The 15,811-nt window shown below is 50.8% G+C and overlaps 1 protein-coding gene across 4 annotated transcripts in view; it reads left to right on the forward strand.

Annotated features, from left to right (window-relative positions):
- TNK2 (tyrosine kinase non receptor 2) overlaps nt 1-15,811 on the forward strand; it is a 95,966-nt gene that overhangs the window by 8,594 nt on the left and 71,561 nt on the right. For 2 of the 4 annotated variants that reach the window (XM_088131636.1, XM_088131637.1), the window contains exon 2: nt 1,461-1,689. In XM_088131636.1, the coding sequence (XP_087987762.1) occupies nt 1,672-1,689 (18 nt within the window). In that variant the 5' untranslated portion in view covers nt 1,461-1,671. Of the gene's footprint in view, nt 1-1,460; nt 1,690-6,614; nt 7,047-8,391; nt 9,110-15,811 lie in introns of those variants that run through there. The other 2 variants (XM_088131638.1, XM_088131639.1) reach the window with 2 other exon arrangements.

The raw sequence follows: 15,811 nt of genomic DNA on the forward strand, positions 1-15,811 counted from the left end.
CCTGTACACAAATAAGCAGATAAATCGCAAAGCTTAACTTTGTTTCACAATATCATTGATCAATATAGTGTTAATAAACCTGACGTGTCTTAGTCATTTGTGTTTACATGTGCCTTGCTGGGTACATCAGTGTTCAGCAAACATATCTACACACTTGTAGATCTTTCCTAAGCTGGGTTGGGGGCCAAGACCACTTCTAATGGATAGGAAAAACTGCTTACATTAATTCCTACATGCTTAACCAGGTCAGGCAGATGCACGCGCACAACATGCTAACCTTGGTGAGCTTTTAACCTTGGTTGCGATGTCGGTTTGCTTTTTCAGACTGTGGGAACCCATTCCTTTTGGTTAGCTTAGGGTTCAGCCTGGTGTGTGAATGAAAAAATTAATTCGGGTCAAGCACATGGTTTGAACAGCGTGAGAGGGGGATACAGTTTAGAACATCACAGATTGCAGAATACACAGGTAGTCCTCGAGTTAATGACCGTTCAGCAACTGTTTGAAGTTACAGTGGCGCTGAACGAATGGTACTTACGGCCAGTCTTCGAAGTTATGGCTGTTGCGGCGCCCCCACAAATCACATGATCAAAATTTGGGTGCTTGGCAGCCCGCCCACATTTACAACCACAGGGTGCACTTCAACTCCCCCCACCCTCCTGTCTCCCCCCACCTCCGCCCTTTTGGCCACCCTGCCTTCCCTCGTCACCTACCCTTGCCGCCCCCCGCTGACCTTCGCCATTTTCTTCCACCCGCTGCTGATGAGGTGCGCCTGGCTGAGGCAGCTGCTGGCCCTTCGTGAGGCCTCCAGCCATGCCTCGTCAGCGGGAGGAAGAAGACGGCAAAGGTCAGCTGGGGGGGCAGAGGAGGCAGAGGGCAGGGTGGCCCAAGGGGCAGAGATGGGAGGATAGGCAGGTGGGGGGAGTTGAAGTGGAGGTGAGCGCGGCAGGGCAGGAGAACCGCGAGGTCCTGACCTAAGGACCACAACCGGGACTTCTGGGACTGCTGTCAGTAAGTGGTACGGTCACATGATGCTTTGCCTAGTGACCCCCTTCGCTTAATGACAGAAGTTCTGGTCCCAATTAGGGTCGTTAAGCGAGGACTACCTGTAATTAAAGGGGGAGATGAGAGAGACAAAATACAGCTTTGCAGAGAAGACCTACAAGGTGGAGTTGAAAGAGGAGGAGGAGGAGGCTTAGAGAAGACAAATATAAAACTGAAGACTAGAAACTTGAATGTCCTAGAACAGGCGCCAGGGGAGGTCTTCTCCGGTAGTTGCTGCACCTCGCTCACAAAATTGTACTGGGGGAAGCGAACAAGAGTCTCCTTCTGTCCCTGCGTTTTCCCACGTTTCAGTGGGTTTCCAAATGGACTCAAGATGATGAGCCCCATCCCGTTGTGCAGGGAACACAGCCGCAGCCCTGGCGCATGGCGAGCGCAGACCTTTCCGCTCTTCCCTGCAGGTTTTGAAGGACTCCCTCCGTGGGCTGCGCGGCCCGAGACCTGGGTGGCCGTGAGCTCCTTCGCTTGCACCGGACCTGAGGCTCTTGGCAGCGGTGGGGGGCTCCGTGGTCGCCTCGGGGGTCCTGTATTTCAGGAAAAGCCCCCCCCATTCCAGAGAAGGAAAACAGGTGGAAACTGGGCCGCGAGGAAAGTTGCCGCTGAGAAGAGAAGATGATTCTAAGCGCCCAGGTAGGAAAATGTTCCCGTCAGAACCGCACCGCCGTTCATGTTCTGATCATTGGGCGTTCGCAGCCGTGCGCCTCTTTCGTACACGGAGGCGAGAGCCGTCAGGTCGTGTTTGGAAGACTCTAGGGCGGGGAGGATGGAAGCTGGAGTCCAACGTAGCTGAGAGACAGCAGGCTGGGGAGTGATCTTCATGCTTCGGCCCCGTGAAGCCGCCTTGGCTTGGTTGCAAAGGCTTTTGAGGCATCCAAAATCGGCCTGTGAGATCAATAAAACCTGGTGGGGGACAGTAATACTGTGTACACCCTGCAACCTGGCTGCCAGAGTTAGTGGAAAATGGGGTTTTATTCTAAAGCACTGTTTCTCAACCTCGGCGACTTGAAGTCGCGTGGACTTCAACTCCCAGAATCCCCCAGCCAACTGGGGTTGAAGTCCACGCGACTTCAAGTCGCCGAGGTTGAGAAACAGTGTTCTAAAGGCTCCAAAATGTATTGAGATATTTTAAAAATGCAGATTTCCGTTCTGGGTGTACATGTGCTCGGCTGCTTGCCCGTTCACACAACATGCTCAAGCTGTTCCTGGAGTTAACCCCTTTTCAGGGTTTGCACGCCTGGTCCCCGATTGGCAGATTCCCCTGCTGCTTTATCCCCGGAGACCAAGCCCAAGTTGTGTTCCTTTCCGTGGGTAGGTCCTTGGGGACATGTGGTTTCCAGGGATGAATCTTTCCTTTGAGGCCCCTTCTGTTGACGTCCCCTAGCACGGGAGCACGAGTGGGTCATAAAAGTCAAGATGGCTGCTGTAGCGGCATGGCAGACTAGCGGGGAAAAGAGTCTAGCAGTCTTCCTGTCTCTGGCTAGAGGGAAAACTAGCAGAATTCTGGTCAGAAGAAGAAAAGACAAGGAGGGGTTGCCTTTGCAGAGGGTTGGGGACGGACTGAGGATTATGCCACATTCTTGGTCTTTGAGGAACAGTCATTGCACCATCCTGGTGCCCGAGCAAATGGATGTGTGGATAAACCATAGGCAAATCCAACCCGGGTTAACTCTAACCAAGGATGTGTGAATGCGCCTAGCCTGATGAAGTGGATCTAGTTAATGCAGAACCTTGAAGTCCTTCCTACGCGGATATGCTCCGAACCATCATTCCCAGTTTCCCACCCAATGTGGCTTTCCCTGTAAGAGCCTTGCAAAACCAGACTTCTGCACCATTGCATTTGTCCCACGTGGAATTGGGAGTTTTCCTTTCTCTTAAAACTAGACAGTTCGCTGAGCTTCGAAATTCTTTTGCTTTTGGGAAGTCAACCCGTGAGGAACGTTGGGAGCAATGTGGAGGTCAGGGGGATAGAAAAGCTTGGCAGATTCCACTTGCAAAGGTCTGTTAAAGTCCTGTTGCGCCCTTGACATGCCCTTCTGCCAATGTGAAGCACGCCCCCCTTTTCTGGGCCTTGGGCTCTCGACGCCACTGCTGCCAAGATGACCTTGGCCACTACAGCTCGCGCTCTCGTGGCTCCCTCACTTGCTCCGGAGAGGAGCTGCAAAGCAGTTTGTCTTTCTCAGCAAGTCCGAGAGACGCACCTCACCGACGCATGGATTGCAGCACGTTTGGTGGATCACGGGCACTGAGTGACACAGCAGGCTGCAGGAGGCTGTAACAGGTGTGTTGGACCTGCAGCGACTCACCTCTGTTGCATTTGCTTTTAGGAGACGATTTTAAGCCTTTTTTTTAAACAAACGGTCTGGATATGACAGACGCATTTGGTTTTATTGCCAACGTACTGCAGAGTCGTTCATTTGTGTGTCCTGTTACGGCTAACAGGTAGGATAGAAACGCAAGAAAAATTCGTGAGAATTTTGTTAGAAGCGTCAAATCCATATAGTTGGCTTCTCTGAAAGTAAAAAAAAAAACTGGAAGGGAAAAATCCTGTGATCAGAGAAAGAGGGAAAATGAAATAAGCACTCTGTTAAATCCAGTGTTGTCCAAACTTGGCCACTTTAAGATGAGTGGACTTCAACTCCCAGAATTCCCCAGCCAGCTCTGCTGGCTGGGGAATTCTGGGAGTTGAAGTCCACTCATCTTAAAGTGGCCAAGTTTGGACAACACTAGTTAAATCCAACACCTGCTTTTGCCAGATCCTCCTCATTGGGAGTGAGGCAGATACAGAGGCTGTGTCCTCTAAACCTGCTTGCTGAATTAAACCAGTTTATAGCTTCCCACGGCACATGAAACCATAAACTAAATACAGGCTGGGTTTGCACAGCATATGAAACAAACAAACAAAGATCTAACTAAGATTAACACTAGCCAAGTGTGAATGCAGCTGCCAGATCTTTAACTGACCTGGGTTTTGAGAATCCAGCTAGTGCATTCGTTATACAAGAGGGATTTGAGCTAACAGAGGTTTTAGGGATTGTATAGCACCCAAAACTAATCTAAAATAGGAGTTTGACATGTGAAAACCAGCTGTGGTTTTAATATGTTGTATGAACCTGGCTAATACAGTAAACCATTGTGTGGTTTTTTATCTTTGAATATTGCATGTTATGTGAACACAGCATCATGCCGGGTTTAGTGTGTTTTGCGAACCCAGCCTAAAAGTCTTTTCAAAGAACTTGGGGAATGTTGGCCAACCCTGCAGGGTGGGCTTTGGATAAACAGATTCGTTCCCAAGATCTAATGTGGGTGATCAGCTGTCAGGATCTGGCAGCCTGGGCAGAGCTACGGAGAAGCAGAAGCACCCTGGTTTTCATTGGCTGATCCCAATTGCATGTGAGAATGGATCCCACCCTGGAAGAGTTACGTGGTGCCAGTGTTTATTTACGAGTTCGGTCTACTGCCTGAAACCAAATCAGGTTCTAGGGAGTTTACAGAACTCACGTATAAAACATAATGTGCAATCAATAGAGCAATTGATTAAAATCGCAAACCCAACCTCGTTTTCAGTTCAGTGAAAGACTAAAAGCAAGAAGCTAAAATGTATTGAGGACGGTGCCGCCGGTGAACTTCAGAATATAGACTTCCTGCTCGCCTCTGGCTGGACCAGAGCAACCCAGGGTCTTGCCAGACTGTCGGGTATTGCATTGCCGGTCTGCAATTCAGGCAGCTGTCCGGTTCGCTGAGCATGGAGACATCGACACGGCTTTCCCTGTTGAATGCTGACCCTGAAGCCCAGGTGGCAGCATGGCAGGAATTCTTGGCGTGGCTCTCCTGACCTGTCTGGAGGGCTCCGAGGTGGGGAAGGAAGGCGGCATGAGAGCCACTGAATCTGGAGCCAGGAAGATGCCGTTACCATCAACTTTGGGGCAGGGGCTCCGTGGGAGGCGTTCAGACAGGCGGTGAGGGCACACTGTGCATAGAAATGTTGCACCCAGCGGCGCTTGTAACAGCTCTCTGTGCCCCATTTCAAACCCAAGATGCTTCCCCAAGCGAAGGCAGTTGGTTACATCAACCGGATGCCACAGACGTGGAAGTGCCAGAGGACCGGGGCCCACACACAAACTTCAAGCGTTGTCCGGTGGCTGCAGGTTCCCTCCTGGGCCGTGCAGTGCTTTTGCAACACGCTGAAGCGGGACAGGCCTGGGGGCTCCGTGCTGCGGTGGTGGATTCCTGAACTGGGCAGGGTTGGACCAGGTGATCTCTTAGGATCCCTTCCGACCCTTACATTCTGCAGCATTACGCTGGAAGATTGTGGGGAAGGGTGATTGTCAGCCTCCGATAGCTGAAGGGCTGTTGTGTAGAAGGTGGGGCAGATTTTTTTCCCCCCAGAGGACAGGACCAGAAACAAGGGGTTTAGTTTAAAAGGGAGGAGATTTTGGTTGGATCCCAGGTAGCGTGCCCTAATGGGAAGAGCTGTTTAACAATGTGGCAGAGGGGTCCCCTTTGCTGGTGGCTGGCTGTCCATCTCTTGGGGACGCTGGAGTGGTGGAGTCCTCTCCTTAGTAGGGGGTTGGACTATGTGATCTCTGAGGTATCTTCCAACCTTTGCATTCTTTTTTATTTAATTTCTAAAAATTATATCTTTTTTTTTTTTTTAACACAGCAATCTCTAAACTTAAAGAAAAAGGTTTAGAAAAAAACATAAAGGTACGAACTAAAAATTCAAGCCCTTCCCTTTTTAGCGGTTTGCTTTTAACTTTGATTTGGATCTGGTGGCTTTGCTGCTGTGGAAATCAGTCTCCTAGGCCGTTTAGGATAGGGTTCGGTGTTTCAGTTCAGGAAATGGGTTAATTCAGTAACCTGGTTTAGCATGTGGTGAGAACAGAGTCTTTTTTCAGTAACATGCACTCACGTTATGGCTGTGGTCAGGCCTGGTAACGTTCTAGCTGATGCAGGTGTTAAGCATGAACCATGGTTAGTTTTCTTCTGCCGTAATCTGTTGGGCAGACTTGGTCTGGACAGTTCAAGTGTGCTTCCGTGCATCGTGCAGAGCGGAGAGGGGGGTTAACTCAGCACCAGCTTAAGGTATATGAATGCAGCCAATTTTTGAGTCAAAGGTTGACCAAATTAGCTGGGTCCATATTACCGCCTAAACCAGGAAAGGAAAAAGAGCAAAGGCTAACCTAGCCAGGTTTAGGTTGCTGTGCCTACGCGGTAGCTAAGTTGATCCTAGGTTCAGTTGTGCAGGCGTAACTGTGTGCCTGGCCTGCAGCCAGCAAGGGGGTCTGCGGGAGGATGGGCGGCCCAGTTACATCTGGGGGACACAGCGCAGCCAGATGTTAGGACAGGTGACAGAAGGGGGGAAGGGCCTTCAACAGCCCCCCCCCCACTGGCAGCGTCCCTGCTCCCCCCTTCCCCTTCCGCAGGGAGATCCAGCCTCCGCTTGTCTGCTGGAGTGTTTCTGTGTGGGTCCATCAGGTGCAAATCTGACTCGGGCATTTTCACAGCTTTCCATGCGGTGCGACCTCCGCCCGCCCGGCTGGCTGAGAGCGAGGCTGAGCATCGAGGGATCTCCCGGCTGCCCTCCTGCCCCGCCAGGATGCCCTGAGCCCAGAGGGAGTGCCAGGGCTCGGGGGGAGGTGTCTTTCCTTTGCGGCCCAGCGCCAGCGTGCTTTTCCGGGGAAAGCCGCCTGCCCACCCGACTGGCAGCGCTCCCTAGGGAGTGGAGCCTGGTGCTGAAAGGCCGAGGCCGCCGCCCACACGCCTGTCCGCCCGCCGTTGCTAACAAGTGAATGGTCACCTTCCTCCTCGCATGCCAGGATGGGTGAAGTCATGGTCATGTGACCAGCTGGCCAATTGGGAGAGAGGCAGCCTGGCTGGGAGAGCGAGAGAAGGAGAGAGAGAGAGAGAGAGGAACTCCTGGCCAGATGTGCGTGACGGGCAATCGGCCACCTGAGCCATAAGCCAGCCCTCTCGAAAGGATGCAGGAGGTGAGTAGCGAGCTGATGGGAGGTGCTCCGCAGGGAAACAGCTGCGTTTCACCTCTGCCAGGCACGGGGCTCGGCTCGCCAACCAGTTGCACCGGTTGAGCGCAAGCCTTGTTTTTCCAGCCCTCCGGGGCGGCCCAGGACGGTGGCAGCTTCCTCCGAAAGCCGAACGGACGGAAAAGCAGATTTCGTGCAGCTCCGAGGGAGCACCAGGGCTGGGAGGTCGGGGACTCCGGGGTCCGCGAGGGGTCGTGGTGGGGCTTTGCTTGAGGTCGGGGGGCAAGGACTCCCCCTGTTGATTGGGACGTTGGGAGTCCCCCCCCCCCCCGGTCTTTATTTCTCTGCTGCTAGAGCAGGCGGATGTGTTTTTGCAACGTGTTACCGCCGAAGTTTGCTCTGAGAAGTTGGTGGCTGCAAGGTGTCACAAGCCGCTGCGTCAGAAGCTTTGACTGTGGGCGTCTGGTTCCAGCCTCAGCGAGGTCGCCCACGTTGCGGCAGCGTCCTGCAAAAGATGCCACTTAAGTTGGCGCCAGTGACATCATTGGCAGGGTGACGCCACGATCCACAGGACGTTCCTCGTGCTCCCTGCCTTGGATAACATTTCCTGTGCTGGATCCCCCTTAATGTAAGGAATTGCAGGCTGCACACATGCAGGACAAGCCTAGCTTGTGGCATCCAGGCTGCTAATAGTTTGGGGTGTTGTGCCAATGCAGAAGTGGGTTAATTCCGTCATCGGGGGTCAGTGAATTGCATGAAAGGAACCACCAAGCATCTTGGACATTGTCTCTTGGTCTCAGCTTCCACATTTCTATGTACAGTGGGGTGGCAAGGAGAATGGCCTACCTTATAGGACTGTTGTGATCATGAACGGTGCCTAGCAAGGTAGCCCTGGAATCCCTTAAAATGAAGCTGTCTTTACAAACCACCCAGAAGCTTCACTGTTTGCGTACTGGCTAGTTCAAACCAGCTTGAGCATGCAAACTCTGGGTCCTGCGCGGGCTACCTGTTTGCTTCTGAATGCAATTTGCAATGCTGGTTTTAACCTTTCAAGTCCTAATTGCAGGACTTTCCTCTTGAACCAGTTTTGAGCTGCCTGACTCATGTTTTCTGAGAGAACCTGCTAGCGATTCCCCACTTCCACAAAATGATGGGGTGGAGAGCTGTGGGTTTTTCTGCTGGTGTGCCAGTAGCCTCCCCCAGATCAGTGTTTCTCAACCTTGGCAACTGTAAGATGGGTGGACTTCAACTCCCAGAATTCCCCAGCCAGCCATGCTGGCTGGGGAATTCTGGGAATTGAAGTCCACCCATCTTACAGTTGCCAAGGTTGAGAAACACTGCCCTAGATATTTGAGCATCTCTTGTGGTCTGGGATTCCTATAAACTATTAAAAACTAAATTCCAGAAAGAGTTTGAGAGACAGACTGACGCTGGTGGTCTATTGATTTGTGTGTATAAGAGGTAGTCAGATTTGCTTTACTTTTTATTTTATTTTCTTGAGTTGGGATACCACGGGCATTTTATTGTATTTTTTCTGGATGTTTTCTAAACCACCAAGAGTCATTTTGAATGCAGTGGGTATGAACCCAAGAAATAGATAGATAGGAGGGATTTTGTGATGGTTGGAGCTGTCAGTCAGTGGAAAAAGAGTTAGGGTAGGGTGTGTTCTCCTCACTGGAGGTTCTCAAGCAGTCTGGATTACTGTCTGCCCCAAATTATTTGGCATCTCCTGCACCGGGAGTTGGGCTAGATGACCTCTGAGTTCCCATCCAGCTGCAAGACTCTGTGAAGTGTGACGTGCAGTTGCAAGACTCAGCATGCTGTCTGATGGCTCACAGCTGAGCTCACATGCCTTAGAGGTCCTTCTCGGCTGATGCTCCCATCCGGGAAGCTGCACATCATTCCATCACATGTGCGATGACAACACCTGTTGGTTTTGCAATGGGCGTGAAGGAGGAGGCCCAGAAGACACCAGTGTCTCTCGATGTGAAGCTGGATAGAATTCAGTCCTGGCATTCAAGTGCCTGAGATGTGGGATCCCTCCATTTCTAACCTCCCCTTCTTTTCAGGTAGGAAACTGGTACCTGTAAACAGTGGTGAAGGGGGTTGGCCAGAGCTCAGGGTTCAGTCTTTCACCACGCAGGTGTAACTGGGAGGTTTGGGGAGGCAGATCCTTGCTTGGGTGGACAGGACAGGGACGGGGTGGGGGCAGGAGTCTTTAAAAGAGAGCAGGTGATCCTGCACATTGCTTTTAAGGGTGGCGTGGGTCCCCCACAGAAGTGGTTTTGGGGTGGCACGTGTTAATTTCCTGTTTGGAGTAGAATTTGGTCCCATCTGAGACTTTCTGAAGATGCGCAGTGATTGAATTCGGGTTTCTTTGGCCGCTGCTGGTGATGGGTTAGGGTTTGGAGAGCAGAGGCTGTTTTCCCCTTAGAAAGAGACCTCTTTTCTCAGAAAGGCTGCTGGGATGGCACATCCTGACATGTTAAGGTGACCCAAGTATGCATTTTTGGACAAGGGTTTTGTGGTGCTGTTTAAGGAGTCGCTAAATTTGGACGCACCTGTTTGGTTCTGTGAAGGGATGATGGGGAGTTTAAGCTGGTTGACCGTACAGGTGTATTTCAGAACAGGTGGTTCTCTGCCTGTCTAAGGCCAAACCGCTGCATTTCCGCATTGTCCCAAGCTTAGTTCTTAATCTAGGTTTATTCTAGGTCGCTTTGCAGCATTGTACAAGCTTTGTTCATTATGTATACTCAGAAATGGGTTCATCTGTACCTAGGTTAAGTGCATTGTCTGAATGCAGTTGCCCACCGGCTTCGTAAAAGGTGCCAGGTGAGGCAGGGGTGGGACTAGATGACCCCTGAGGTTCCTCCCAGCTGTAGGATTCTGTGAAAATAGGGTTGGGCAGTTCGTTGCTCAGCGTCTTGTGGGAACCCAGCCTCTGCCTCACCACTTGGATGAATGACCCCAACCCACAGCACTCTTTGCCATGTGAAAACACCCACTGGTTTGCTGGTGGGGGAACCAATTGCTCCATCCTAGAGAACAGAATATTAAGAGGGAGGGTCCCTCCAGATTGGGGGGTCTATCATCTGCAGAACTCCCTGCCAGGCTGGGATACAGCTTGGGTTTCGAACTCAGGTCACCCGCAAGAAAAAGACATCAACAGCCATTATTATTATTATTTTAGATTGATGCTGCTAGTGCATGGTTAATCAGGAAAAGGTAGCTTTGTTTTTCAACCTAACGTGCACCAGAAACTGATTTACCCCCCCTCATCAAAACAGCTTTCCATAAAACATTTCTCTTCTCCCAAGCAGGATTTTTATAATTTTGTCATCCATGTGATTTTGCTTCCTTGGAAAATGGACTTTTATATTTTAATATCTTTCCTTTGCTACTTACTAGGTGCATCTGACTGTTTTTCTAGTTTTCTTTTTTTCTTTTTTGTAGTCATATACTATAGAACTTCTTGGATTTAGCAGATGGATTGATGATGTGCCCCCGAGTTGATGTCAACTCTCCCCAACACCATAGATAGATTTTCTCCAGGAGCTAGGTGGGTCAGAAGGACAATATAGATGATTCAGAAATAATGACGCTTGAGGAAGCACGTGGTTTCATCTTCCTTCCCTCCAAGGTTTAGCCTTTTACTCTGAAAAGTGCTGCTTTGACTGGGACAAAGATAAGCATCCTGTGCAAAAATTTAAACCAAAAAAAAAATGCAAAAGAACAAAGACGCCTCGAGTTCCTTTCCCCACCTTTGCGAAGGAGTCTGGTAGCATCTTTTCCATCTCACAAATTTTATTCAAAAGCATCAGCTTTCGCGAGCTGCAGCTTGTGCCTTTGGATAAAATCGTTAGATGGGACTAGGTGCTACCCAAGTCCTGATTGTTTTGCAAGCTGGATTAACAGCTCTTCTCCTACCATGTCTCCCGCCTTTTGAAATCTCTGAGGAAGCTGATTATGCTTCATCTCCCTTCGAGGCTTGGCAGTGTTCCCTGGGGAATTAAGGAAATCGGCCCCCCTCCCCGGCACAGGCTTTTTTCTAATTCCTCCACCATTTGTCTGGCCCTCCGGGGTCTGGGAGACGGCAGCTGGCAGCCGGCCCGGCCTCCGTCACTTCCGCCAGCCACGGCCTGTGTGTGCTTCCTGGATGCCTGTCGTACTGAAGCAGTGACATCGCCGGCTGCGTGGGCAGAGCGCTCCTCACGTGCAGGGAGGGCCGCAGGGCTACCCGTGCTTCCGCGGGCGAGCGAGCCCGGCAGTGGGGTGGAGAAGGAGGAAGAGATGGCCTGGATCCTCCTTTGGAAGCTGGGCAGTTTAGAGGGGAATAGGCGCCCGTGCACACGTGCATGAAGATGCCTTCCCACCACGGGGCAAGGATGATGTCTTGCATCGCAATTGGGTTGTAGCTTCTCCTGGACGCCTGTGGCTCCCGCCGTGTGCTAAATGCTTAACCCAGATTCACAAGGGACAGTGGCCACATTCTCAGGTCATGCAGGAACCCCAGTTAGTAAACTGTGTGGTTGGCCTGGTTCTCACGACCCATGAAGACGAGCTCGCTAAGCGGGCTACTAAATTAACTCCTGTTCTGCCTTGGCAAAATGCACTGAACTGTATGCTAACCCAACGCTGGGTTTGCCCGCAACTTGTGAGGCCAGAGAGCAAAGCCAATCCAGGTGAGACTGAACTGAACAGGATGTGTTGTGTGAATGCAGCTGCTTGGCCTTTGCCTGAGCAGCTGGAGCATATCGTGCAGATGCAGCCATGGAATTTGGAAAACATGCCAGTGCGTTTTAGCCCAGTCAGCAGCGTTGTATGAGCCTCGTCGTAGCTGTGAGGAATTCCTGTAATGGGGTGTTGCTGAAGCAGTGGGGGAAGGCTGTTTAATGATGGGGATCTTTCACCTGATTTTTTGGGGGAAAAAGAAATAATAGAAGCCCTTATTTTTCCTAAACATCCAGACAACATTTAATTCCTATTCAGATTTGACCCAATCCATTCAACCTAAGCTTGCAACTTAACATGAATCAAGTGCAGCACGAAAGGCCAATTCCTCTGTTAGGCCTTTACTTCGACTCTCAGAGCTGGAAGGGGCCTTAGAGATCATCTGGTCTGACCCCCTGCTGAGGTCAGAATCCCCACTACAGGTGGTCCTTGCTTAACGACTGTTCAGCAACTGTTCAAAATTATGACAGCGCTGAATGAATGGTCGTTACTCCGGTCCTCAAAGTTATGGCTGTTGTGGTGCCCCCATGGTCACACGATTAAAATTTGGGCGCTTGGCAGCCTGCCCGCATTTATGACCACAGGGTGCGCTTCAACTCCCCACACCCACCCATGGCTGCAGAGTGTGGGGTGGCCCAAAGGGCAGAGATGGGAGGGAGATAGGCAGGGCATCGCAAAGGCCTCCTAGAGGGATTGCGAGGCGTCATGAAGGGCCAGCAGCTGCCTCGGCCGGGCGCGCCTCAGCAGCGGGAGGAAGAGGACACTGAAGGTCAGTGGGGGGGCAGAGGAGGCGGAGGGCAGGGCGGCCCAAAGGGCAGAGGTTGGGGGGAGATAAGCGGGGGGTAGTTGAAGCGGAGGGCAGGAGAAGCATGAGGTCCTGGCCTAATGACTGCAACCTGAACTGCCGTAGCTAAGCAGTGCGGTCACACGATGTTTCGCCTAACAACCCTTTTGGTTAGTGATGGAAGTTCTGGTCCCAATTATGGTCGTTAAGCGAGGACTGACAGCCGACCATCCATTCTCCCTTTGGAGACCTCCGAGGGCAGCTGGTTCCACCGGCTGACAGGTTGTCTAATCCAGACCTTCCTCCAGAAGTCAAGCCCGAAGGCATTTAGATTCATTCAGGATCTCAAGTCAGTCGTCCATAGTGCTCCCTCCTCCTCCTTCCCCATAACAACAGCCCTGTGAGGTAGGTTGGGCTGGGAGGGAACTTTTGTGGCCGAGGGTGGACTGGAACCCGGGTCTCTCTGCTCCTCGCCCAGCAGCTTCACCTCGCCCTCAACCATACCGTCTCTCCATTTTGATCTTTTTCTTTGGCTTCTGAGGGCTGAAACTTTTTGACCTGGTGGGTTTGTGGGGCAGTTTTGGGGCGCTGAGCTTGAGTTTGATGTCACCCGGAAAAAATGTCTTTAAAATCTCTGCTGACCCAGCAGAGGCGTTTCTAGTTTTGCCCGAGTTTCTTTTCACTGTTGATTTTCGTCTCCCTGGGACTCGGATTCATTTTTAGCCGTTGCACTTTCTGTGTGGGATTTCCACGAACCACCCAGAATGGACCGAATGGGGCGATGCAGAAATTCTTGGAAGAGCTAAATCCTTAAACGTTATTATAAATCTGGGTGGGTGGTCAGTTGAAGCCCTGCCAGCTGCGTTTGCATAGTGTAGCAAGCTTGGTTTGTTTCAAACTTGGTTTGTTTCAAACTTGGTTTGTGTGGGGGTGTGTATTGGTTAGGTTTAGTGCCGTGTGAAGCTAGCCCTTATCTATCTATCTATCTATCTATCTATCTATCTATCTATCTATCTATCTATCTATCTATCTATCTATCTTGTCCCCACCCATCTCCCCCCAATGGGGGACTTTGGGTGGCTCACAACATATTAAAAGAATAAATAAATATACAATGAAATGGTTAGTTTATTAAATGGTTAGTTACAATTATATGGTTAGTTTATCGTTCTACGTATTGTGTGAACCTAGAAAACAGCTTAATTCAGGATCCAGGTTGGGCGCATTGTGGGGACGCAGCCAAAATCACACCTTTGAAACCCCACCCTTGGGCGGGCGCAATCTGGAGGGCACAAAATGTCTTCGTTTGTCTCCTTGGCTCTGGAGACCCCTGACCCTCACTTTCCCAGAGGTGGGCGAGGGGCACCCACCCATCTCACCCCTGTTGTAGCCTGACTGCACCTGTTCTTCTCCTGAAGTGCTTTGAAAAATTGGTCTGCAGGCACATCATTTCCTGCCTTCCGCATGCATTTGATGAACATCAGTTTGCATATAGAACTAATAGATCCGCAGAGGACGCTACAGCCATCACTCTCCACACGGCTCTGACTCATCTGGAACAGCGGGCGACCTGTGTGAGGATGCTTTTCGTAGACTTTAGCTCTGCATTCAACACAATCCTTCCACATAAACTTATGGATCTTGAGCTTCCATATTCAATCTGTTCTTGGATTTTGGACTTCCTGTCTGGCTGCTCCCAGAGGGTTGGATTTAGGCAATTATATCTCCTCAGCTCTTACTCTCAACACTGGCTCCCCACAGGGCTGCGTGTTGAGTCCCTTACTTTACACTCATTATACATATGACTGTACCCCCACTCACTCCAGCAATATTATCATTAAATTTGCAGATGATACAACAGTGGTGGGGCTTATCTCCGAAGGAGATGAGTCTGCCTACCGGGATGAGGTGGACCGGCTGCTTTCGTGGTGCGGAGACAATCATTTGGCCCTTCCTATCAATAAGACCAAGAAGCTTATAGTGGACGATAGAAGGAACAGATTAGATGTCCAGCCCCTGGTTATCAATGGAGACCGAGTGGAGCAGGTGGCCAGTTTTAAGTTTCTGGGTGTCACCATAAAGGAGGACCTGACCTGGGGCGCTCATATTGCAGCCTTGGTGAAGAGGGCCCAGCAGAGATGATACCACCTGAGACTTCTCAGGAAGCAACAACTGAATGGAGAACTGCTGGTGACCTTCTACCGCTGTACCATTGAGAGCATTTTGACCTCCTGCGCCTGTGCATGGCTTGCTAGCTGCACAGCGGCAGATAGGAAAGCGCTCCAGAGGGTTCCCACCACTGCCCAGAGGATCACTGGCTGCCCTCTCCCCTCTTCGGAAGAACTTTATAGTTCCCGCTGCCTCAAGGAGGCTCAAAACGTTCTTGAGGACCCATCCCACCCGGGACATCCTTTTTCTGAACTGTGACCATCTGGCAGACGGTGCGGGATAATGAAAACAAGGGCGAATAGGCTGAAGAACAGCTTCTATCTTAGAGCTGCAACTATACTGAACTCTATCGTAGAGTGCAGTATTAATGCAGCATCAGGGGTTGTGCAATATGGAATGTGAAGGTTGTGTTTTACGTGTGTTATGTGTGTTATGTGTTCTATGGTTTTTATATTTTTAAAGCTGCACAGGGGTGGCATTTAATTTCGTTGTACGAGAAGTACAATGACAATAAAGATTACTTCGACTTTGACTTAATCTTCCATTTCTGCTCATGCTTTGGCAACGTTGGTTGATCTCTGTAAAGCTAAGCAGGTTTGGACTTGTTCTGTCTTTGGATGGGAGACCACCAGGAAGTCCCAGGCCTATAGGCTAAGTGGGGGAATTGAAAACAAAAAAATCACAGACGGTGATAAAGACAAGCCACCTTTGTGTGCCCGTGAAGATGCCAGGAGTCAAGCTTGACCTGAGGGCAGTTTCACTTGAGAATGCTTCCCCTTCCTTAGGTGCGTGACGGAGAGCAGTTCACGTGTACCGCAGGTGGCCCGATGGAGAATTAGGGCTGTGTATTTGTTGTGCAAGTAAATGCGTTAGAAAAGGTAGTGCCAGGCGAACCCATCTATGGAAAGTGCACCAACAGGTGACTCATATGGCTCTGAAAACTGCCCGTTGTGGTAGGAGGGTTAAGATGTTGGACTCAGGCCAGGGGGATGCAGGTTCGAGCCTTCCCACGGCCATGGGAACTCACCGAGTGTCCCCCACCTTTCAGCCCAGCCTACCTCACAGGGTTATTGTTGTGGGGCAGGGC

This window comes from Python bivittatus, unplaced genomic scaffold, assembly GCF_059951505.1.
Source record: "Python bivittatus isolate LINGU-HERP-01145 unplaced genomic scaffold, Pbiv_v1 ctg000980_np1212, whole genome shotgun sequence".
Lineage (NCBI taxonomy): Eukaryota > Metazoa > Chordata > Lepidosauria > Squamata > Pythonidae > Python > Python bivittatus.